The sequence below is a fragment of the Acanthisitta chloris genome, unplaced genomic scaffold (genome assembly GCF_000695815.1).
Source record: "Acanthisitta chloris isolate BGI_N310 unplaced genomic scaffold, ASM69581v1 scaffold17959, whole genome shotgun sequence".
Taxonomy (NCBI): domain Eukaryota; kingdom Metazoa; phylum Chordata; class Aves; order Passeriformes; family Acanthisittidae; genus Acanthisitta; species Acanthisitta chloris.
In genome coordinates, this window is record NW_008691133.1 from 2,027 (window position 1) to 27,586 (window position 25,560).

At 49.0% G+C, this 25,560-nt stretch overlaps 1 protein-coding gene across 1 annotated transcript in view; it reads right to left on the reverse strand.

Annotated features, from left to right (window-relative positions):
• Positions 1-6,749: 6,749 nt before the first annotated feature.
• DMTF1 (cyclin D binding myb-like transcription factor 1) overlaps positions 6,750-25,560 on the reverse strand; it is a 21,304-nt gene continuing 2,493 nt past the window's right edge. Inside the window, exons 4-16 of the mRNA XM_009082136.1 lie at positions 25,120-25,234; positions 22,835-22,911; positions 20,796-20,953; positions 20,074-20,106; positions 19,044-19,153; positions 17,894-18,122; positions 16,122-16,273; positions 14,474-14,689; positions 12,644-12,729; positions 11,886-12,044; positions 10,467-10,853; positions 7,657-7,801; positions 6,750-6,859 (exon numbers count right to left, since the gene is read on the reverse strand). Coding sequence (XP_009080384.1) covers positions 6,750-6,859; positions 7,657-7,801; positions 10,467-10,853; positions 11,886-12,044; positions 12,644-12,729; positions 14,474-14,689; positions 16,122-16,273; positions 17,894-18,122; positions 19,044-19,153; positions 20,074-20,106; positions 20,796-20,953; positions 22,835-22,911; positions 25,120-25,234 — 1,977 coding nt within the window. The remainder of the gene's footprint in view (positions 6,860-7,656; positions 7,802-10,466; positions 10,854-11,885; positions 12,045-12,643; positions 12,730-14,473; positions 14,690-16,121; positions 16,274-17,893; positions 18,123-19,043; positions 19,154-20,073; positions 20,107-20,795; positions 20,954-22,834; positions 22,912-25,119; positions 25,235-25,560) is intronic.

Sequence of the window (25,560 nt, forward strand, 5' to 3'; positions counted from 1 at the left end):
GAGGTGTTTCAGAGGTGTCTGATGTGGCACTGCAGGATCTGGGTTAGGGTTTGGGGGTTCCAGCAGTGACAGGTTAAGGGTTGGACTCGATTATCTTAGAGGTCTCTTCCAGCCCTGATGGTTCTATGAAAGCAAAGATGTGGCTGTTTGGTGGCAGAAATGAGACAGAGTGTCCCAGGTGCAGAACTTCTTGGGCATGACATTGCAAGTTGGGTTCCTCCATGATGGGAACACTTATATATAAGTGGGTGGGTGTTGATGGAAGCAGTAGAGAGGCTGAGGAGCTCGAGATGGGCATGGGGAGCTGTTGAGGACACACCAGCAGGTCCCTCTGCCTTGCAGCAGGCACATGGCCAGCACAGCTCTGCTGTGCACAGCCTGTGTTGCCTGCCATTCCACCAGGCTTGGCCTGGCACCGGGTTCAGGTGTCCCCTACGGCTGCAAGGGGCTGTGATTGCTGCTGACCATCTGGACTTGCTGATGTAAGGCATAAAAATGGCCTTTCTGTCATCCCTGCAGAGATGGCACTGGGTACCCACCTTCAGGGGAGCAGCCCAGTCCCTGGCCAGGCCAGGCCCTGCTGGGACCCCCTGGGCTCAGCCCACGAGCTGCTGGTGTAGGGTGCAAGGGCTGAGCTGGAACAGGGAGAACAGCAAAGCTGTCCCTCTGGCAAAGCCCCTGCAGAGGCTACAGCCTCAGTCCTGCCTCAGTTTCCCTGTTGCTCCAGGTAACCCTGAGCCAGACCCCAAAGGATCATGGATTGTGCCCTCCTGCTTTGCAGGGACTTGATGGTTCAAGGCTTTGTCTCCTTTCCTGGAGGCAGCTGGACCTCTGCACTGCAGCAGTGTCCTGTGCCTCCAGCCCCTGCATCACCCTCCTTGGAGCAGGAGGAGAGGGCAGCAGTGCTCCCGTTTCAAAACAAAGCTTGTGCAGTGCTGAGACGTGGAATTCTCTATCTGGCTGAGTGGGACCCTCCTGCTGGGCTGTGCCAGAGGTTGGTGCCCATGTCCCACTGCCCACTGGTGCAGGTGCCCTCCAGCAGTTTGATGCTCTCTGTTTTGCTGTGCACACTGAGGGGTTTTTGGTCCTTCTGGGCAGCAGCTATCACAGTGCATGTTGGTGCTGGTGGAGAAGGCTCCGTGTGTCAGCTGTGCTGGTTGTAGGAGCTGTCAGTGCCAGCTAGGTGACATGGCATGTGGGACAAGTGTCTCAGTCCCAGCCTGGTGTGCTGGGCTGGGCCGAGGTGAAAGGCTCCGTCAGCCCCAATCCCTTTAGCCGTCTTGGCCTCTGCTGGGTATTTATAACCTTTCTGCTGTGCTAAGCTGCCTGGGGCTGAGGTGGCAGTGGGCACTAGGGAATACAGCCTCTGGCTGCCTTGCCAAGCCCAGGATTGCAGGATCAGTGGCTCTAATCCCCAGATCCTGAAATACCTTCTCCTGCTGGCAGTGCCCTTGGAGAATGGGAGTGACGGTGGGTTTGGATTGGAGTGAGCTGAGTTCAGCATGGGGAAGGGGATGCCCTGCCCAGCAGGGGCCTGACTACCACCTGGCCAAGCTGCTCTGCTGCCAACTTCCATACCTGGTCAGACTCATAGAACCATCAGGGTTGGAGGAGAATTCTAAGATCACCAAGTCCAACCATTAACCTGTGTCACTGCTGGAACACCTAACCCAGATCCTCCAGTGCCACATCAGACACCTCTGAAACACCTCCAGGGATGGTGACTGCACCACCTCCCTGGGCAATATCCCAGTGCTGAACACCACAACAGGGACAACATTTCTCCTCACATCCAATCTGACTCTGCCCTGGCTCAGCTCAAGGCCATTCCCTCTCTCCTCTCCCCCAGCCCTGGCAGGACACACATCCCACACCTCTCTCCAGCCCTGGCAGGAGTTGCAGAGAGCCAGGAGGTCACCCCTGAGCCTCTTCTCCAGGCTGACCAACCCAACTCCCTCAGCCCTTGCCCATGTGCTCTGCCCTTTGCTGCCCTCGTTGCCCTTGGCTGGACTCGCTCAGAGCCTCAATGGCCTTTGGGCAGTGAGTGCCCAAAGCTGAGCACAGCACTGAGCTGGGACCTCCCCAGTGCCCAGTGCAGGGGGATGACACTGCCCTAGTGCTGCTGCCACACTCTGCTGAGCCAGGACAAGGTGCCCTTGGCCTCCTCAGCCACTGCTGTTGGCTCAGTGTGCACAGGTGGTTTCAGTAATTGTAGTTTGGGGAGTTTTCTCCCTGCACATCTCTTCTGGTGCAGTTGTCCTTGCAGCCTTTGAGTTGGGATTCAGCCCCTGGGGTGTTCCCCTCACTGTGTGCAGCCCAGTCCAGCTGTGGCCATAGGTGTTTCTACCCAGAGCAGCACCATGGAGACAGGGAGGAGAATATTCTCCTTCAAGTTGTTTTTCACTGCAGCAAGTGCAGCAGCACGAGGTCCTGCCCTGGTGACCCTCTGAGCTCACTCAGCTCAGTGTCTCAGCAGGTCCCTGCTCTGATGCTGTCAGGGTGGGACTGTGATGTGGCTCTCAGGGACATCTCTCCCCAGGTGCAGACAGGTTGTCTCCTCCCAGTCAGATGCCTTGTACTGATGAGGAACAGCAGAAGGGAGTGGGGAGGGATGTCTGTCTGTCCAGGCAGGGCCACCCTGTGGGGTGTTCAGGTCTGCAGGTGTTGGGTGGAACATTTGGGGTGTGGGTAACTCTTCACCTCTTTGCCAGCAGACCACGAATTCCCACCTAACACCCCACCAAGCAATTAATTCTCAGGCACTGAGGCTAAAATTAGCTTTTCCTGACAACCTCCATCTGTGCACTCCCACTTCAAACAAGAAAATTAAAGACAATTTGCACAGCTGTAATCGATTTGGATGGAGCAAAGATGTTGGCAGATGAGCAAACCTTCTGCATGAGGCTTGGCCAGTCCAACCTCCCTGAGCTCCTGGGATCTGTGGAAGGGGAGGGAGGGAAACCTTCCCATGTGCAGAGCTGACCAGGAGCCTCGATGTGTGCTGGGGGTAAGTAACATGGAGCTGATGCTCTCAGTGCTGTTGTTAATGGGCTGTTTTATGTGGTTTGGGTTGTTTGGAGTTGGTTTTTTTCTTGGCAAGGCCTACACATAACTGTGCTCTCTTTTCTTCAGGACAGAATCATCAATCTAGTTGTTGGCTGCTTAACAACTTTGCTGCTTGTAGTAAGTATCCCCATCCCATCCCGTGCTGTGTCTCCCTTAGGAGATGGGGCAAAACCAGAGTTCCTCCCCAAAATGGGTGGGGAAACTTGCAGTGACTGAGCAGGCTGTGGTTGGGGCTCAGGTAGTCACTTTAGGCTGCATTTGCCTTTTGAAACTCTGCTAATAGGAGGAGAATACCTCCTAAGAGCTGCCTGTGCAGTAAAACCCCTGAAGTTCTTTGGTACATTATCCATCCTGGCTGAGTGTGAGGCTGGTGAGACATCAGAGACCATGTTTGCTTCTCTCTCTCTCCTTCTGCTTAGGGTTTATTTCCCTCTATTTATGGCTTATAAGACTCTATCCAGAGTTTGTCCCTTTGCCTTGAGCTGTGCTTTCCCCAAGCTTTACAGACAAACCCAACCCCCTGGTGACTGGGGAGCACCAGTTCTGCAGTCCCTGTGGGAGCAGCAGGGAGGGCTGAGGTGTCAGCTGGAGAGCCCTTGGCTGCAGGGATGCTCCTGCATGGGCAGTGTGTGCCCCTGGCTGTCTGTCTGGGCACTTGGAGGATGGGTCCTGGCAACCAGAAAAGCTTTGATCAGTTTTTCCCACCCCTCCCAGTGGGATTTTCCTCCAGCACATCACACTGCCCTCCAGCTCCTCCCGGGGTGGGAGTCAGGGAGCAGAGAGGGTGTGCAGAGTGGGATGTGGTGCTGCAGCCCTTGGGTTGAACCTCTTCTCATGGCAGCTCTGGCAGCAGCAGAGAGCAAAGTCTTCACCTTTGTTTTCCTCCACACAGGTCACTCTAATCAGTGCTTTTGTCTTCCCACAACTACCTCCAAAACCAGTGAATATATTTTTTGCTTTCTGCATCTCCTTGTGTTGCATCTCTGCTGGAATCCTTGTAAGTACCACCACGTGTGCCCTGCGACCTTTGGAGTCTGTGGCTCTGAGTACAACCTGCTTGACATCTTGCCTCCTCCTGTTTCACACCCTCCTAGACGAGCTTTCCTGCCCCCACGAAACGAGCTCAGGAGAGTGATAACCAGCTCTGTTCACTGCAGAGTGAGGATGTGAACTGAGCCAACTCCTGCCCAGCTGGGGTGCAAGATTTGTCACCCCTGTGACAGTGCCACCCACAGAGCAAGAGGACAGGGAGGAGAGCACTGAGGTGGATTGTGCTGCAGAGGACACCTGGAGTGGTGGGGCAGGAAGTTAGGGACCTTTCAGGCACAGGGGATGAGTTAGAGGGGCAGGAAGGGACAGCACGATTGTGCTGCAGACCTGCAGTGGTGGGGCAGGAAGTTAGGGGATGAGTTAGAGGGGCAGGAAGGGACAGCACGTGGCATTTCATAGGGGTGGGGGCAGAGATTTCTCTACTCAGCAGCTGCAGCATCCCGAGGGAGTTGGTCCCAAGCACTGGAGGTCAGAGTTGCTGGAGTCAGGGAATGGTTTGGGGTGGAAGGGAAGACTATCCAGGCCAATCCCAATTCCATGGGCAGAGCCATCACTGGCTCCTTCCTCTGCTGGTCAGCCCTGGAGCGTTGTCCTCCCTGCAGTCATGGCCTGAGCCTGCACTGCTGTGTGCTCAGCCCCAGTTTGGGATGGCCCTGAGTGTGCCCAGGACAGGCTGTGAGTGCAAACCCTGACGTTTGTCCTCATCCTGCAGTGTGCAGTGAGCTTGGAGTGTTAAAAATGACCCAGCCAACCCAGAGCTGACCAGACAACCCATGTCCTCCTAGCTAGTTCCACAAACACACACAGTCTCTCGAGCCAGAGGAAGTTGGGCTGTTTTACAGGAGAAAAGAAAGCCCCAAACAGATCCACAAGTTGCCAGCTCAGTTACCACAGAGTTTCTTCAGAAGTACTTGGCTTTTTTTTTTTTTCTTTTTTTTTTTAAAGTAATACCAACTCCTTTTCCCTTCTAGATCTACTGGTACCGACAAGGAGACCTGGAGCCTAAATTCAGAAATCTAATTTACTATATATTGTTTTCTATTGTCATGTTATGTATCTGTGCCAACCTGTACTTCCATGAGGTGGGGAGATGATGGAACACCCAGCACCAAGCTTCTGTGTCCGGCTGCTCTCGGCTCCGCTCTCCTCGAGACACTGCAGTGAGAACCACCAGCCCGAGAGGAAAGAAGTGGGTTGTGCAAGGCTAAACCAGTACATGATTTTCATGTGGATGTATATGTAATGTCCCTCTTGGTGGGGAGAGATTTATTGCCATAAGACGTGACATTCTGCTTTCTTTTGAAGAGCTCCTGTTGCGCTTAACGAACATTCCGGTTGTGCTGATGTTCCAGAATGGCACAAGCTTTTTCGTTTTGGAAAAAAACCCACAACAAACCTGCCCTTTTTTACTGCTGCAGGAATCAGCTGCAGCACTGGGAGGATCTGTGACAGCATCAATAAACGGCATCTTACAGTCAGAGTAAGACAAATACTCTTTATTTTGTCGAAACTGAATATACAATTATTCCTGTTCCCTAGGCAACCATTTAAAACTACGACTGGTTTTTCACATTAACAAAACCACAGACTGGAAAAAAAAAAAAAAAAGAAAAAAAGAAAGACCAACTCTTGGTTATGAAGAGCTAATTACAGAAATAAATAAAATAATTTATACAAGAGTCTTTAGTTTCTATAGCTTTTTCTCCCGAGTCCTAGCTGACAGGCTCCTGCTCCATTGGCCTCCTGTGCCCAAACTCTCACAGAGCTGTTCCTACTCCCACACCACTTCCCCCTCCGACTGGCTGCAGGAATCACCTCTGGAGAGGTGCTGGGGGTGTCTGTAAACAGAGAGACAAACATTCCAACCCCTCACAATGATCCCGAGGGATTTACAGGCTCCTGGGGGTGGTGGGGCCCTGCAGCTTCCCTTTCTCATAGCCCTTCCCTTTTTGTTCAGCTTACTGTAGTGATGAGGAGAAAGACAGACAAAGAAGGTTTTCCATAAGTGATCTCTCTGAGCTCTGTCCGTTGCCAGCAACGGATCCCTCAGGAACACACAGACCAGGCAAGTCCCAGAAGCTTCTGTGTCTTCTTCCTATGCCACAGACACACTGAGGAGCCAGATGAGACACACCATCTCCTGCTGCTGCTGCTGCCCACGCTCCCTGAGGTCTCTGATGGAACTCTCTCCTTCTTATGACATGTAACAGTCTCTTCCTCCAGGAGTTCAGAAATCCTCACCCATGAAACCTGTGCAAACTGATCCCTGCTGCAGCACCAAGAGGCCACAGGCCACAACCCTTGACTCCTGTCCAGTTTTCCAGGTGTGCAGCTCAGCACACCAGGACCAAGTCAGAGCAGAACTGAGCACGTGGATCCCAGCAGTGAGCACTGCCACAGAGGCTCTCTAGGAACTGGAACACCTTGGCTGAGCCATGGGACCTCTGCCTGGGAACCCTTTGTGGATGAGGTAAACAGCCTGAGCAGAGAAGGTGCACCAGAGTCGTTTCAGACTGGAAGGTTCTGTTTGGAGAGACAGACTGTGACTGCTTTCTTTGGAAATGTGGCACAGGGTCGTAACTAATTTCACAATGCAAACATGGGCACTAGAAAATGGACATGATTACTGCTGCTCAGGGACAGCTCACTAGGTCTTCAACATCCTTGGAGTCTTCTGAGTCAGGACTGCCCAGCGAGGAGCCAATGATGTGTGAGCCATCCCCGTGGTGCTGCAGGATGGGATCTGCCAGGAGACAAAGCACATCAGCAACGGGGCAGAAAACACACTGGGGACACAGCAAAGCCTGGAATTACAGCCAGTTTCAAGCAATGCTGCTCAAACTGGGCAGTCTGCAATTTGTGGTTTCACAGAAAGGTTGGGGTGGGAAGGCACCTCTGGAGATCACCCAGTCCAAGCCCTTGCTGAAGCTGGTTCAGCTCGAGCATGGCACAGGATCACGTCCAGGTGGGTCAGAGGATCTTTACAGAAGGTAAGCAATGACTGATGTGGATGCAACCAGTTGGATTCAGCAGGTGTTCCTGTCCCAGGCCTAGTGCTGACCCTCTGGGGGCTCTGCAAGGGAGAATAAATCTTGGCCAAGATGACTCCTGGCAGTGGGAAGCAGGGCACAGTGTGCCATGCCCTTCCAGGTGAGTGCTGAGCAAACACTCCCAAAGAGCCCAGTCCTCATCACGAGAGGCATCAAGTGCACTGCTGATGTCTCTGCTCCCTCACAGAGGACAAAGAGGCTTTGTCCAGGCCCCAGGCATGAAGCAATGTACATTGCAGAGTTACCAACCAACCTGGACTGGCTCAAGGCTCAAGGGTGGTGGGAACAGCTCAGCAAACAGTGAAGCAGTTGCTGTTCTAATGCTTTTCCCACATGGTGAAGTGGGACTGTCTCCCACTGTAACAGCTGGGGATCCAAATCACTGAAAGTTCATGACAATGACATGGAGAATTATGGGAGAGCAAGCAAAGATCTGTGAAGTGTTGGCTGCAGGGACCCAGAAGTGCCATGCACTGCTCCAGTGTCTTACCTGTCAGAGTTGTCAGGGGCAAGACTGATTCGCTGTCTATGTCATCTGTTGCCTGGATAAAACCATGGGAAGAAGGAACAATCAGCACAGTCTCATCATCTATTGAAGGCTGAACTTGTTCTTCTATCGTTGGGGAACCCAGATCCTGCACAACACACAACAGCAGCACATGAGAGTGCAGTGGGGGCACAGACAGCCCTGCTCAGCCACATCCTCAGCAATGCCCCTCACCTGCCAGGTGAATGGGGCACAGTGTTCTCGGGCAAGTCAAATGCTTTCCCTGTGAAGAGGAATAATTAAAGCTTTTGCTCTGCTGGATGTTTGGAGAGACTGAGCATGACCTTGGTAGTACTCACCAGCTCCACCAACACAACTTCACCTGAGCTGAATACTTTAGTTTCACAACTCCTGCTGCCAAGTTTTAGCTGGCACTGAGCACAGAGCCCCACAGACCCATGTCATTGCTGTGCCTTGCTGGCTGGACAACAGGATACCAGAACACTGGCACACACTGACTCCTTCCAGGTACAGGCTGTCAACATCCCCACTCTCCTCCAGCTCTGCCTGAGCTGCTGCCTCTTCCCTGGCTCCTGCAGAGCTGCACGGGCCCTGAGACATGTGCCTTACTCCGTGTCCCAGCACACTCTGGAGCACTCCAGGTGCTGTGAGTGCAGTGCCAAGACATCCCACACTGCCAGAGCCAGCAGGGACACTTGATCCCAGTCCTGGTGAGCAACATGCACAAGGTTTGTCCCAGCTTCAGGAATCCTTACAGAACTGAGGGTACCCGGATTTATCACTGTGTTCAGAGGGAGCAGGAGATGTTCAGGAGAGGTTACAGAAAATCCTCATGTTCCTCCACCTTGTTTTTTCAGGAAAATTTGTTTCCTCTCATACTTTCACCATATTCCTGCAGAGGACACGGCCTGAAACCCCTTTCCCTGGTGCTGCTGAGGAGGAGCAGTGAGTCCCTGTGCTGCAGGCTCAGGGCACTGGCCCAGGTCCACGGTGTGCCCACTCAGGCAGGCTCTGTGTCCTGCCCTGACTCCTGCAGGCTGCACAGCTGACCCTGTGCTGCACAGCCTGAGAGTGGCACGAGGAGGTGTGAAAAACTCCAGGAGCCACTGTGGCAAACGGGCACCTCTCCCAGGCAGGAGGAATGGAACCCTCCTACAGTGCCAGGCAAGGAACATGCACTGACAGCAGAATTCAGGCCTGTTTTTCTAGAGTAGCTTTTCACCTAGAATCACTCACACTCAGGTCACTATTTCCTGTTGTTTAAATACACATGTTGAGCTCCAATCTGACCAGGAGTGGTAAGGCAAATTAGAATTACAAACTCAGTTTGGTTTTCTGGGTAGAAAAAAGGTTTAGTTTTGTATCCTGTTAGCCATAAGCAATTTCTGCAGAGTCTAACTAGGTGTGTATTAAAAGTTTATTCACTCTACCTGGAGAAGCTGAGGGTTTAACCTGAGGGAGCTGATGGTTTGCCTCAGCTGTTGAGAATCTCATCACAACTAAGGGAAATGGAAGAATAATCTCCAGCTTCAGGTGAGGTCAGGACTCCAACACTTTGCATTAGCTAGAGACCTACAGAGCTCCTCCCTTTGTAAGGGCATAATGCAGTGTCTGTTATCAACTTTTCAAAGCCAAAGCCTATCACTAATGGATTTGCAGGACTGACAAAGCAAAATTGCAGCTACTCTAGAGCACAGAGTTCAGAACAGGATGGGACATTTCACTCTACTCATCCCTTCCCACATTCCAACCCAACCAAGCCTGGAAGGAAAGAGGTATTTTCCACCCACTACAAATCATTATCTTCCTTTTAGCATCTCTGCTTTCTGTGGCTTAGTTGTTGTCATAGGATGGAGGAATTTAGTATGAACAATCCCAATTCTGCACCTCAGGTGTTGGAGCTGAATAAATCTGAGGCCAGTGAGAGAAGTAGCTTAAATATTTCAAATTCCAATGTAACAGAGACTTAACTGGAGTTGTGTGCTTAATATAAAGCCTCAAAAATGGAAATTGGTGCACACCTTGATGTATGTTTTTAGATTCATCAAGCAGAAGCTACAGACCTCACACCTCCCCTGCTTGGCATCTCTCTGCTTGTGGAGGTGTGTGGGACAGTTAACAGCCTGGTTTAAAGCAACAGTCATCAGTGCCACTGATATTCTCTCCTTCCACTGTCACACACCCCAAACAGGGAGCAACTCACAGCTCCTGAGGGGTTCAGTGCTCCAGGTGAGTCAAACAGAACCCTCAGTACCAATGAAATGCTGCTCCTTTCACACCCATAACACACTAATGAAGCTCAAGGACAGAGGATCTGAACAAATACTTGTAGAACTGTGGTACAGAATCAGAGAATCACAGGATGGTTTGGGTTGGAAGGACCTTACGGATCGTCTAGTTCCAACCCTCCTGCCCTGGGCAGGGACACCTGCCACCAGCCCAGGGTGCTCAGAGCTCCATCCAGCCTGGCCTGGAACACTGCCAGGGAGGGAGCAGCCACAGTTCTCTGGGTGACATGTGCCAGAGCCTCAGAACCCTCACAGGGAAGAATTCTTTCATCATGTCTAACCTAAACCTGCTCTCCTTCAGTTTGAGCCATTCCCCCTTGTCCTGGCACCACATGCTCTTGTGAATAGTCTCTCTCCATCTTTCTTGTAGGTTCCTTCAGGTACTAATACACACGAAATCACTGACATATTTCACACAAACAGCTTAGCATGAAGGCCAAAGATGCAATGAAATCATTCTCCATGCAGAAACGGGGACAATGGCAATGCCATGCACTCCCTTACCTCAGTAACATAGGTGCTGGGCAAATCAGAGTGAGAATCCCCCTCCTGTTTCAGGTTGGCATCTGCAATCTCCTGCTCAGCTTTCACCATGACTCCATCCATCAGTTCACTCCTGTTCCTGCTGCTGAATTTGGAAGCATCGTCTTCAGTGTAGGCTGACTGCTCCTCATCACTCAGCTTGGGCTGGTGGATGTCAGCTGGGAAGGGGTTTGTTCCCAGGGTGTCTGGAGGCTCTGCCAGCTCAGCAGACTGGATGTCTGAGTCCACAGGGAGCTGTGTCTGAGGGCCAGGGGGGGAGATGTCTTCGGCAGCCACCGTGCGGATGATGACGCTCGGCGTGTGGCACTGCACGGTCACGTTGTCGCTCGTGTTCAGCAGATGCTCTGGCTGGAGCAGCAAAAACACAAACACAAGCAAAGAAGTGTCAGAGACTCTCCCACAATCTCCTTAACACCTCTCAGCAAAAAGGACTCGCTGCAGATTTAACCACACCTCTCAGCAAATACAAGCAAAAAGGACTCGCTGCAGATTTAACTTTAGTTTTCACGCATCAGCCCAAATCACCTGTTGACCTTTCCCAGTCTTAAATCATGAATTCATAGACTGAATTTGGTGTCACCTCTTCTTGAAGACACAAAGTAAACATATTATAGAAAGAGGCAGCTGTTCAGGTGAGGATCACCTGGCCAGAGGGTTTGTTCTCCCTGAATTTGGCCTCACTTTTGTGATTCAACCTCCACTTTGCCTCCCCTTCCCTCCCTCTAATAAAAAGCAACACCTATCACTACTACACAAGTTTTGTGAACACCAATATCTGTGAGAGTAACTGAAAACATGAGGAAACCTTAGGATCTGGGTTTGCTGGGGGACAAAGCCACGAGATGGAGACATCCTGTTCAGCCACAGTCAGAACCTGCTCACTAAGTTAAGTTTTGAAGCAACAAAACCCCTACAAAATTTCAGGATTTTAAGCACACTCCACTGTGCTCACTGCCCAAACTCCAGTGTTCCCACTGCCCAAACTCCACTGCTCTCACTGCCCAAACCCCAGTGTTCCCCCTGCCCAGACTCCATTGCTCTCACTGCCCAAACTCCAGTGTTCCCACTGCCCAAACTCCACTGCTCTCACTGCCCAAACCCCAGTGTTCCCCCTGCCCAGACTCCATTGCTCTCACTGCCCAAACTCCAGTGTTCCCACTGCCCAAACTCCACTGCTCTCACTGCCCAAACCCCAGTGTTCCCAGTGCCCAAATCCAGTGTTCTCAGTGCCCAAATTCCAGTGTTCCCACTGCCCAAACTCCAGCGTTCCCCCTGCCCAGACTCCATTGCTCTCACTGCCCAAACTCCAGTGTTCCCACTGCCCAAACCCCAGTGTTCCCACTGCCCAAATCCAGTGTTCCCAGTGCCCGGAGCACATACCGATAAGGCATGGACTATGATCTGTTCTGGGGAGGCAGGAGCAGCAGCAGCTGTCAGGGTCATGGTGGGACTAGTTGTCAGAGTTAAAGGAAGACCTTGGCTTGAGCTTGTCTGCAGTAAGTAGGTACCTGGTGTTCCAGTTGGCTGGAGATGGAAAGACTAGAAAGGACAAGAGAAGTTTAATACCCAGACACAGCTCCCAGGCCACGCTGATGTACATGAATCAGCCTAACTAACTCTCCTGGAAAACAGACAGACAAATCCAATCCATGCCCTTCTGCACTGAGTGCTGCACTGCACTCAAGAAGCAGAAAGGAACTCACCCACAGCCTTAGGCTGTCGAGGCAAGTATTAAGGGCAAATTTGTATTGTGCTGTACAACAGTAGGCAGAAAGGAACAAACTCAGCTTATTTTTACATTGAGATGCAAGAGAAATTGCCAGAAATGACAGGACAATGGAACAGAGACAATCTACTTGCTGGGCCCTTCCTCTGGCTCCTTTTTGTCAGGAAAAAAACCCCCAAGCACAAAGGAAAACTTTGTAAAACCAAGGCATTAAGACAGACTTAAAGCATTTAACTGTAATTCACAGTTCACTCCACAGCCCTAAGGAATTACACTTATAGAAATAAGTTCTGGATCTCTTAAATTCCTCTTTCCACTTGAGGATTTTTTTGACATGCACAGTTCTGTAGTCTAACAAGGAGCTGGGCTTAAAAATCCCCCCAGGAACAAATATCAGCTCTCTGTTACTTACTGGAAGAATCTCAAAGGTCTGTAGTGTTCCACTGTTTAGTGTTATTGTCTCAGAGTCAACAGTAGCAGTGGGGGAATCCGTTGAGGCTGCAAAAGGGAAAAGAGATGGAGAAAGGAAGTAAAGCAGAAGGTTCAGCCCTGCAGAGAGCACAACAGACTGTAATGACTACATGGCAGGGTACTGCTAATTCCCCCAGAGGGACAAGGGAACTGGCTGCAATCCCAATGACAAGGTTCTCTAATTGGTACCCCAGCTACACCACCATTCAAAGAGAGCTCTCCACAGCCCAAAGGAGCACGAGAAAAAAGGATGGGTTTGGTGCTCAGAGAGAAAAGCAGATAAATAGAGTTACCTGATGTGATCTAATCACTTTTGGTCTTGAGATTTGTAAGAGGTTCTGCTGCTTTGGTGTAACAATACCCTCTGACTGATTAAACTGGTGTCAGCTTTCATATTGGTGTGTTTCCCATGGACCAATTTTTCTTTTTTGGGGATATTTTAAACCTTTCTGCCCTCCACAGTGTGTTCCCAGGGATGAACCCAAGGAATCTGCCTCCCCTGTGTGCTATGAGTGCAGTGTATAAAAGCTGCAAGAACTCTCACGACAAGTGTGCCATTATTAATTCTAAAAGCAATGAAGAGAAGCTTTGGAAACAGTTTATATATTAGATATTTCAAGCTCACCAAGCCTAAACAACTTGTACCTCAAAATTTATAACCATAATTACCATTTCTATTTACCCTTACAAAACCTCACAAGCTCCAGGAAGCTGAAGGCAAATTAATAATTGGGATTGTGCAGTAATTTCCTAAATACCCAAAGGGGAAAAGACCTACAAGATGAGGGCAGAAACTTTCAGAAACTTTGCCATCTCAGACTCTGTGGCTGCAAAACCAGAAACATTTTGGTTTCTTATGAAGACACAAGCTCCAGTTTGGAAGCTTTTATGGTTGTAGTGGCATCCTCAAGGTTTCCTGCTGCAGATTTCCTGGCACACAGCTGGAAAGTGTGGCCTGTCAGTTGTCCAGCCAGCTGTGTCCACAAAGCCTGCAGCAATCACCCCTTGGAAACCTTAAGCCTTCTATCAAATGCAGCTGAAGTGGCTAAGAGGTTCAGCTCTCGTGGGACTGGGGAAGACACAACACTTTGGTTACACAGCCAGAAATTCCTCAGAGAAGCAGACTATAATGTGAAAATAGGGTAGTCAGGCAGGCAGGGGCAGGTGAAGCCACCAGAGTTGTTAGAGGGTTCAGTTCAGACAGGACTTCAGGTCACAGAAGAGCAGCACATCCAGCCTGCTCATCCAAACCCAACAGCTCTGGCCTCGTGCAAAGTCTGAGGCCACTGGTGTATGGCAACGTGGGACAGGGTCTGGGCTGGGGTTGTATGCCACCCTAATGAGGAAACAAACCACACAGAGGGAAGGATGCACTAAATAAATGGATTAACACAGGTTAATCAATGAAAATATGAACAGAAAACTGTTTATCAAATGTCTATCGAGTCACAGTCTGAAGAATCAGTTTGTGGCTAACTAATTTGGTAATCAGCAAGACCAAAGCACTAAATTCTCCTAACAGGGTTCACAAATGACAGCTGGAGCAAAATGGTGTGTACTGGGGACCACAGGCTCACCTGGGTGACTGAAGTAACTCAGTGAGGGTAGGTACAAAATCCAGCAGTAAGAACTGCACCCAGAGCAGATCTGATCTCCTTGGCCACCTGTGCACACTGCTGGCTCAAATCTTTAAGCCACCCCCACTCCTCCTTCACTGTCTGGCCACAGGAAAGCTTTGGGTTTGGCCAGGGGACAGGTCTGAGGTACTCACAGACGTGGGTGATCTGCACTGGGATCTGCAGAGCTGCCATGGGGCTCGGGGCACTGCCTGAGCTCTCCTCCAGACGAGCCACTCGGATCTGCACGTGCTGCACCCCAGAGCTGGAGTTGGTGCTGGGTAATCCACCCCCAGGTTTGCTCTCCGACAGCTGGTGCCCTGGGTTGTTTTTTTGGTTCTCATGGAGTTGTTTAAGACCCTTTATCAGCACTGAGAGAAAAGACACTCATGCTAAAGCATGTTGAAGGAGCATATTTGCAATGCTGTGTGTGATTTACCCAAAAGGAAGAAAGCAACCAAAATCCTTCTGAATTTGGAACTGGCACGATTTATAGACATGTAGAAACTAGAAATTTAGCACATACATAAACCACAGTTATATTCAGCCACTGCAGTGAACTTGATTTGGAACATTTGTATGGAAGTTAGGAATTTTAGGATGCTCGGGCAATAAAAAGAAGAAAGCAAGCTCATAAAACTTGGAAACTCTGAAATGATGTATGGTTCCTCCCCAAGCCACAATCAATCCCTAGTATCACTGGTTGTGTAATGCTGCTACCAGAAATAAACCCTCCAATCTTCTCCAACATGAAGCGGATTTGTTCAGGAGCTTGACAGAAGTGTCAGTGGAAACAGGAGCAGGAGAGAACTAATCTGACAGGGGCTCTGCTGCAGTGCTGCACCTGTGCACCAAGAGGCTCATTGCTCCAGCAACACCACCCACCTTCCTCCCCTCTGGCTGCTTCGCTCCCACCGAGGGAGCAGCTGACAGCAGAGCAGGATACAAGAGCTGAGGCCTCAGGTTTTCCAGCACTCAGTGCAGCAAACTGCTTAAACTTTTGTCAGGGGAGAGGAAGCAGAGCCTGTTGATTCAGTGGTGCATTTCTACTGTGCAGGATTTGATGCAACAAGAGCCTGTTAACATGGGGTGAAGCCTAACAGGGCTGCCCTGCAAGCTGCAGCCTCCAGGCATGACTAACACAGCCACAGCACAAGTGTCCACTAAATTACACCTCTCATTAATTAGGACATGACTCAGCTCTCTGATTCTTTTTTCCTCTCCCCAAGTCAGAGAAAAGGAGAACTAAAGGTCACAGAGACTGAAATACTCTTTGGCTCAGGGACCAGTTTCTCCAACCAAGAAGGAGAAAACGCTGTGAGATGTTTTTGGGGAGCTTTACACTGCTGATTCCTCCTCCTCCTCACTGCAGCTGGTGGCAGATCTGCCTTCTCACACTAAGGCTCAGCACAGATTATGTTTTAACACCGCCAAGGTTACAATCCAACCTGAGCTGATGCTGTCAGGCTGCAGCTACATATCCTGGTCCACCTGAAGAGGTCAGTGCCCTCCAGACCAAAGAGCAGCACACGAGATCTGCCAGCTGAGCTGTGATGTACATGCTCTCACTTTATGCACACTCTCCTCACTTTAGAGCTGACAAAATCTCCTGTTTAGTTGCATAAATCAGCTTGGCTTGTTTTGGCTGCAACTCTTGAGGATTGCTGGCAGGAGCAACCCAGCCAGAGGACCCAAGGGGCCAGACAAGGAGCAGAGTGCTCCTTGGCCAGCAGTGCTGTAAGCAGCCTCAGTGACATCTGTGAAGGGAGCCCTGAGGAGAGCAGTGGGCACACAGTACATTACCAGGGAAGGACACATCCTTGTGGTTGGCAATCTGTCTTTTGATGGTCCACCATTTACTGCGGAGCCACTGGGGCGAGCGGACACTGCTCCATCCTTCGGCCAGCAGGTCCCAGTTGATGTCATTCTCATCAGACACCTCCAGTTCTGCTATCCTGGCAGGACACAAAGGCATTTCCCTGTCAGACACTCCCCTGCAGACTGGGAAGGTCTCCAGTGGTGTCACACGTAACATGCTACAGTGACCAGCTCACCAGAGCTCGTGGAGGGACACAAGGATTCCAAGGCTCCAGAGCTCAAGCAGAGTCAGAAACAACAGAAGATGGACTAGACCTGCTAGCTGAGCCAGTCCATCTCCTTGGCATGCAGGATTATTCTCCTTATTGACTTGCACGTTAGGACTCAGACCAGACTATGGTGAAGCATTCCAAATGGTGGCACTTGCACCTTTTCTTTTGGGAAGATCATTCCCCAAACAACATCTGCAGGAAAGGCTGGAAATACTTCCTGAGATTCCCTCTGAACTTTCACTGAATTAATTTCATGTTCTGATAGTTACTTCTGTTTTCTCCTAAGTAACACTCATCCATCCTTAGCATCAGGTTTTTGCCTCCTCTCAGAGCCTTCTTAGCCGAAGGAGGTAAGTTAACTACAGCATTAAACTCCTAAGTCAATCCCATCAGGCTCTCCAGGTGAGGGACAGTCTTCAGATGATTTTGGCAGATGTTACAGACACATTGGATCCTACCAGAATCTGTTTGAATACAATAAATATCTCTGAACTGCCTCCAGGTCATCTGAACATGGAGCATATCAAGGAGAGAGATGAGCAGTGAGAGGAGGAAGTATTTTTGTGGAAGTTAAGAGAAGTTCTCTTCACAAACCAAGCAATAGCACTGAACACTTGCTAGCTAAAGGGAAAAAACCAAGGGAAAAATGAAACAAACTCCCCAAACCAACCCTGCAGGATGAGTGAAGGATATCTGGACACACCAGAACAGGTACCACTTGTACAGACACATTAAGAGTGATAACCAGAACGTGCTGAAATGTGGGATCAGGTTCCTCATTCTGAGGTCATGTCAAACAGCTTCAGTAAATGAGTGAATATTGCTCTGCAAATAACCCTTAGATTTCCTGGATGTGTTGGCTTTGCATTCCCACCCAACCACAAAAATCCACTGGCTAAACAGCCTGAGTTAAAGGCATTCAAAGTGGGAGGAGGCCTGGAGAGAGCTAAAGAGTTCCAAAGTTACTCCCAGGCTCCAATGGAGTCACAGAGGAGCTGATATCCAATCAGTGTTTAGTGGCCTACATGAAATTAATTGGCAGTCTTGCTTTAGCTCCTGGTAGACAAGTCATCCACATCACAGAAACCACCACCACACTTGCCCCTTGTTGGTCCTCTCAGCAGAGAGGCCAAGGACTGAAGGAGACTGAGCTCCCCTCCAGTGAAGGGTTGAAGCGCATCGGTGGGGCAACGTGTGGGAAGCTTGCACGGTTTGCTGCCTGTGCTGTACCTTTTCTGTGGAATAAAGAAGACTTCAGTCTCCAGGGTTTTCAATCTGAACACCTTTCCCGAACACTAACATTCACTAAAAAAACAAAGAACAAAAATAGACGTTCAATAATCAAATCTCTGGGAACTGTAAACACAGCAGTGACTTCTGGAGGCTTCTAGAGCTCTCGGCGTCTAAGCGAGCAGCGAAGCAGACCCGGGTGGAATCCTGGAGCAACAGGGATTGCACACCTTCACAAGAACTGAGATAACAAACCTCAAGATCAGGTTTATTTCGTCCTCCTTGGTCCACTCGGTGCCCCCACTCTGCTTCCAGTTGAGATAGTTGAGCCATTTGGAGCGGCACTGCTTCTCGGAGCGCGTCCCGACCCGCTCGGCCACGGCAGCCCACGACACCCCCTGGGTCACAATGTCCCCTGGCTCTGTGCTGGTCAGCTCATGCACCACTTCTGCCAGCCTCTTCTCCTCCTTCTCCGTCCACTTCCCTGGAAGAGAGAGAAAACCCCTCCAGCTTCACCAGCAGCACATGCCCTCCGTTCCGACTCATGCCAACCTTCCGTGCCTGACATCTTATTCCAGGTGCAAAGCAGAGAATTTTGGGGTTGGAATGGAGCTCAGAGATGATCCAGCCCCAAGCCCTGCCCTGGGCAGGGACACCTCCCACCAGAGCAGGTTGCTCAAGGCTCATCCAACCTGGCTGTGAACACTGCCAGGGTTGGGGCAGCCACAGCCTCCCTGGGCACCCTGGGACAGGGTCTCACTTGTGAAGAAGACCTAACTGTCCTTAATTCCTAGCAATTATATTACACCCATTCTTGATTAACAAATCCACAGCTCCACTGTCCTGCTGCCAAATTTCTTTCTCTTCTCTTCCTCTTGCCACACATAACACTGACCTAAGCTAACTGGTCTGAGCTACCCGAATTGCTGTAGTTGCAGTAAATTAACCATGCAACAATTGAGTGCACATTAACAACAGGAGGCCTGACTACATTTTCCTTTCATCTGAATATATACACTATAAAATATACACTACTTTACTTCTAAAGTGCATCTGATTTTACAGCAGAGTGGCAGGTTAATGGTTGCACTCAAGGTCTCCTCCAACCTCAATGATTCTATGACCTCTAAACACAAGGGAAAGTCCCTTTTAATCCACCTCAATAAAATATGCTCCAGTAGCATATACACACGATGGATAATGGACTGCAAAAACCAAACTGAATGTGCTGATCTTTGAGTGGAACTGGATAAATGTACACCAAATACATCCTGTAACTCCCTCAGATCTCACACTCTGAGTTCCTCCGTTCAGGGTCATATTCCTCTGCAAACACCAATGCCAAAGGTCAAGGAGACAGAATTCTAAGCAGAACAGGCAGTACTGCCAGCAGCTCTCCCCTCACCTGTGTTGCAGGTATCCTTCATCAGCCTGCACCGATCCTTGACAGATGAGGCACTTCTGCCCAGAGCAGCTCCGATCGTGGCCCAGTCATTGCCATGCTTCACCCTCAGCCTAGAACAAACACACTCATTAGCACCACATCCACTGAGGAGAGCACTAAAATGCTCTCTAATAAACCCAGGATCAATGTGCAGTTTACAGGCTCAAAGATAGAATGTGGACTCACTTTGATACCTCAGGATCAATACTCTCTGTGTGTTCCTAGCAGCTTTTTGGGTCAGCTAAACCACAGGACACTCACTTGGATAAAATCTTTCTCAGGATCAATACTCTCTGTGTGTTTCTAGCAGCTTTTTGGGTCAACTAAATCACAGGACACTCACTTGGATAAAATCTTAATACCCAACTGTCCTGTCTGTCCTGCTCAGCCTGGAGAAGAGGCTCAGGGGTGACCTCCTGGCTCTCTGCAACTCCTGCCAGGGCTGGAGAGAGGTGTGGGATGTGTGTCCTGCCAGGGCTGAGGGAGAGGAGAGAGGGAATGGCCTTGAGCTGAGCCAGGGCAGAGTCAGATTGGATGTGAGGAGAAATGTTTTCCCTGTTGTGGTGTTCAGCACTGGGATATTGCCCAGGGAGGTGGTGCAGTCACCATCCCTGGAGGTGTTTCAGAGGTGTCTGATGTGGCACTGGAGGATCTGGGTTAGGGTTTGGGGGTTCCAGCAGGGACAGGTTAAGGATTGGACTGGATGGTCTTAGTCTCCTCCCACTTTGGTGATTCTATGATCTATCATAGTCCAAATGAATACAAGACATAAAACCCTTGAAATAAATATAATAAATAATCAAATAAACAATCCAAATGTACTTTCATTTCCCTTCAGATTAATTCAGTGACCACTATTTGCTGATAGCATTGGAACAGTCAAATTTACTTGTAACTTTCATGTGATTTCATACAACAAAATCAGTGAAAACTACTCAGATATAAACAGAAACAAGGGAACGCCACATTGTTATTAAAAATCAACACTTACTCTTTGAGCTTTTCAATTTCCTCAGGGCTATACCTAAACAGCAGGTGAACAAAAAGACATTATTTACACTGGAAAGCACACAGCAGAAATATTTCCCTTTTACTAACCACACAGTTACATGTTTAGCTACATCAAGGGGTTAAGGAATTTCAGCTGTAAGGAACTAACTGAATGCCTGGACAGAACATGAGGAACAAGTGCCATTTTCCACATTCGTGCATTGCTAAGGTTATCTGCTCTAACTTCCCTCTCATTTGTCAGACAAATTCCTCATTACTCCTAAGAACACCAATAAAATTTGGTGCATTAGTCTCTCAACCAAAGTTATTTCTGCCTCCCTGTCCCAGTTCAGTCACCATCAGGAGAGACTTTCCATCACAAAAATAAAGTCAGCACTGAGATGATATTTCCAGCTCTCAACTCCCTTCAACAACTAAGATCCAACATCCCTTCTGGATGGCCCCAGATCTGGTTTAGGGTTTGGGGGTTCCAGCAGTGGCAGGTTAAGGGTTGGACTGGATGATCTTAGAGGTCTCTCCAGCCCTGATGGTTCTATGAGTCTATGTTGCCAAGGTTCATCTACCAGAATCCTGCAGAGGTGACACGATTCGAAGAGTTAGGTCTGTCTGGCTAGAACCTTCTGTCTCCCACAAAACATGTCAAACACAAACACATGACCCTACTCATACCAATCAAACCATGCAGCATTAGAGGTTTCATACTTTCCAACATGGTTTCTGTCATCATACATGCGAAGAACTCTTCTATAGACAGCAAAGAGAGGCCGATTCAGACCCCAAGCTATTGTCCTGTAGAAATCTTTTCTTTCATCTTTTGACATTTCAAATATAATTTCAGTGGCATCTTTTATTCCACGGGCCTAGAAAAAGCATTTAGAAAACAAACAAAACAAAAACAAACCACAAACAAAACACCTTAGATAAATTCTCCTAGAAATCAAGCAGCAGAACACTTAAGAACTGAAGCCATCATGCAACTTTCTGTGTGTCACAACTACTACAGCCCCAAATAAAAGTATTTATGGGTTACCTCTCTCGAATACAAACCCTTCAACCCTAGGTTTTGTTGGGTTTTCTAACACTGGAGTGCAAGTATAGACACAGAAGCTCTAACTTCCATCCACATTTAAGAACAACATCTGTACCATGTGTATTTTAAGAGCAAAAATTGAACCATCCTGTAGACCACCATGCTCTGTGGTGGAATTAGCCTGGGGCATGCAAGGGAAGGTTGTCCAACAGTGCTACAGTGATTCATTACATCATTTAGATATTCCTTATCTGAAAGCAATTTCTTTCCACTAAACTTTCTTCAATTAAATGACTTTCTCCCATTAAACTCCTCTTGTTCTGATGGAAACTCAAAGTCAATTCCCTACAAAACCCCCTGAGTTAAGCATATAAAGAAAGATTTAGTTTAACTGTGCTCTGTTTTGGGCCCTCAGCTCAGGATGGACATTGAGGGGCTGGAGCAGGTCCAGAGAAGAGCAATGAGGCTGGTGAAGGGACTGGAGCACAAGTGCCATGAAGAGAGGCTGAGGGAGCTGGGGGTGTTCAGCCTGGAGAAGAGGAGGCTCAGGGGAGACCTTCTCACCCTCTGCAACTCCCTGACAGGAGGTTGGAGTCAGGTGGGGGTTGGTCTCTGCTCCCAGGCAACCAGCAGCAGGACAAGAGGGCACAGACTCAAGCTCTGCCAGGGGAGGGTTAGGTTGGATCTTAGGAAGAGATTTTTTCCAGAGAGAGTGCTCAGGCATTGGAATGTGCTGCCCAGGGAGGTGGTGGATTCCCCATCCCTGGAGGTTTTCAAGCTGAGACTGGATGTGGCACTTAGTGCCATGGAATAGTGACCATGGTAGGGTTGGACTTGGTGATCTTGAAGGTCTTTTCCAACCTGGTTGATTCTATCATTCTATGATTCACCTTAAGCTAAAAATCACTGTATTTAAACTATTTCAAGCAGTACAAGAAAGCAGATAAATGGGAAAAGGATGAATCAAGGGATTTATCAGCAACTCAGAGAAGCTATTTAGCTTGAAAAAGCTTCACTGGATTGAAGAAATTGTGTCACCTACGAATGGTTTCGTGGCAGAGATTCCGTGGGGGCAGACACACTTCCTACACCTAATACTGCAGAGTTTTCCATCAATGCACACGAAATTCAGGGCATTTGTTGCACCAGAACTGGAGGACAGTGAAACTGTGATAGCCAGACTATATATTCTCAGCTGCAATCCTACCACAGCTCTGACCTGCTGTGTTAACCACAGGCCCATTTACCCTGAGCTCTGGCACCGATGGACTGAGGGGGACAAAGCAAACAGAGCCACCCTGGTAGTGTAGTAAACACAGACATGGCATCAGGGAAGTCTGGAAGTTGTGTTCAGTGCTTAGTAAGGAGAATTATCTCCACTCCTAATGCAGTTTTTTTTCCCCCTCTGTCTTCACTGAAGGTTTCATGAGTCATCAATGTGTATTCAGAGCCAGAGGGTTAGCCATGTAAAATGTTCTGTCAGGAGGCTCAGAATGGGCTGTGCTCAGTACAGTTACAAGCAATGTTAGATTCAGGCTTAAACCCTGTGTATGGATACAACTTTCTTATGGATTTCACATGGCTAATGACCATTCCTACAACGAATGAACCAGAATCATTTACTGCATGTTCTGGGAAGGACTAAGGAGAGTTGGTTCTAGCAGGAACTGCATCCCCACCCCAGCTACCAGCACCATGCTCTGCCACATACCTTTAAATAACGCTCAATGTTACTCATCAAAATGTCGATTTCTTCCTTGGACCACATCCCCTGCTTCCACTTGTGGCCTGGAAATAGAAAGGACAAACCCATTGCTGAAGTGAAAGCCAGAAAAGCAGCGAGAAGTATCTGAAAACACAACTCTCACACTGCAATTAGTGAAGAGTCATTTCAGCTACTTCAGCCAACTCAGATTAATTTTAATCAGATGTTATCTCACGACTGACAGCAACCACCAACTGATGTCCAAACAGTGTGAGTCAGATCCCTCTCCAAACACCCATTCTCAACACCAGAACGTGAGTTTCTCCCATTTTCAGGATTTCTCTTCAGCCTCAGCTAGGAAATTTCTGTCTCTAAACTGACAGCTGAAATTTCCATGCACCCCAACGATTCCAGAAGTTGGGACTAAAAATGTCACTCACACTGAGGAACTGGCAAAGACTTGGGGCTCTCTTACAGGCCCTAACACTCCCCAGGGTGTGAGCAGTGCTACACACTGCAAGTGCTTTCCACAGAGGTAACTGCTTCCCCTAGGCTATTTTGACAAGCTGATCCCCATCCCTCTCCCTGTTTTCATAGGCCTGGGTTGGTCTCTGGGCTGAGCTCACACTGCAGCTCATGGGCAGTTTCTCACCCACCATCACCCCCAAGACTCTCTCCTCATTGCTGCTCTCAATCCCTTCCCCACCCAACCTGGAGCTGTGCCTGGGGTTGCCCTGGCCCAGGTGTAGGACCTTGCACTGCATTTGGTTGAACTCCATGAGGTTTGCATTGTTCCACCTCTCCAGCCTGTCCAGGTCCCTCTGGATGTCCCATCCCTTCCCTCCAGCTGGGACTGCCCCACACACTTGGTGTGGACAGAGAACTTGCTGAGGGAGCCTCAATCCACTGTCCATGTCACTGACAAAGATGTTGAGCAGTGTTGGCCCCAGGACTGAGCCCTGAGGGACAGCACTGAGCCCTGAGGGACAGCACTCCTCACTGGCTCCACGTGGACAATGAGCTGCTTACCATTTTGCCCTGGGAACAATGCTCAGGAGTCACAGTCAACATAAAGACTTGTGAAGAGTCTTTTATTTCCCAAACAAAGTGGCAAATAAGTAGAAACAAACAAAGTTTCCTCTCTGCCTATGCCCTTGGTAACTACAATGCAGCTAAGCTGTACCAGCAAACTCAACCAACTCTACTCAGAAAGAACATTTCACACCTTAAGTCTAGCAACAAACCATGAAAACATTCCTACCCCAAATTAATATACAGATTACTCTCTCCCCCCTCGTGGCTGTAGTACACTCCTAGCCCAGGTTATGCTGGTGTGACCCAGTTTCCAGACTGGTGTGTGCTGGCTACCTGCCCAGCTCTGCTCAGGAAAACCAGGGTACTTCCTTCTCAGCCTGCTAATGACCCGAGCTGAGAGGCAGAACACACCAAGGAGACTGTTTACTCCAATCCAATTAGAAGGAAAAGTACAGGCATGATTACTAATTCCACTGGAAGCAGAGAGAGAGAACTCCTTCCCTGTGCCTGATGGCTTCAACCTCTTCTCCAAAGCTACAGAGACACAACAATAAACTATTGCTGTAGCAGTGACTGACACCTCTATCCAAGGATCTGAACTGACACAATGGGACACTGCAGCTCTCTACATGGAATAATCTGCAACACCCAACTCTTTTAGGAAAGGATGTGTATTCTGCACTTCAGTGTTTCTATTTTCAGTGTTAAGATTATCATAACTTTCCCCAAGGTCTGGGAAAAAAAGCATTATCAGGTGGAGACTGCTATAAAACAAGCTCAGGCAACACATGCCAAACTCCACTTAACTGGCATTTCTCCACAGAGATCACAAGTTCAGCTAACAGGGACTGTCACACATTTCTCTTGGCATATTGTGTTAGAAATATCTTACTGAATTTATTAATCTCTTAATTAGAACTACCAGATTCAGTGCCCTCATCGACTCCTACTGTAAATGCCCCTTTGGATCACAGTGGTATGTGGTCAGTTGATCTGTCTCTGAGACACCCTGTGAGGGTGTTGAGGCCCTGGGATATTGCCCAGGGAGGTGGTGCAGTCACCATCCCTGGAGGTGTTTCAGAGGTGTCTGATGTGGCACTGGAGGATCTGGGTTAGGGTTTGGGGGTTCCAGCAGTGACAGGTTAAGGGTTGGACTTAATGACCTTAGAGGTCTGTCCAACCTTGATGGTTCTATGACACTATGGGGAATAGGTGATCTTTTTAGGCATGGGAGAGCTGCATGTGAAACTTCCTACCTTTATTGGTTAGAGAATCCTTATCCTCCTTGGTGGTGAACCAGGCTTGACTGACAGCTGACACTTCTTCATTGCCCACTGGGGAGATTTCATCCAGCTGTTCATTCTGAAGAATCTTGAAAAAAGACCAACATGAAATGCTCCAGTAAGATCTGCAGTTCTTTCTATCACCTTACATTTAACCCAAAGGCACAACTTGAAGGAAAATGAAATCAGCACACCTTGTCACATGAAAAGGTCCCTTTTTGGACATGGCAGTGAAAGTACTTTCACCTTCCTTCAAACACCTGAGTAAGATTCAACAGCTTAGCACAGTGCCATGGTCTAGTGACCACGGTAGGGCTGGACTTGATGATGTTGGAGGTCTTTTCCAACCTGGCTGGTTCTCTGATTCTATGACAGGATGCTGTGAGAATTAATGAGGTAACATTCTTCATCCTG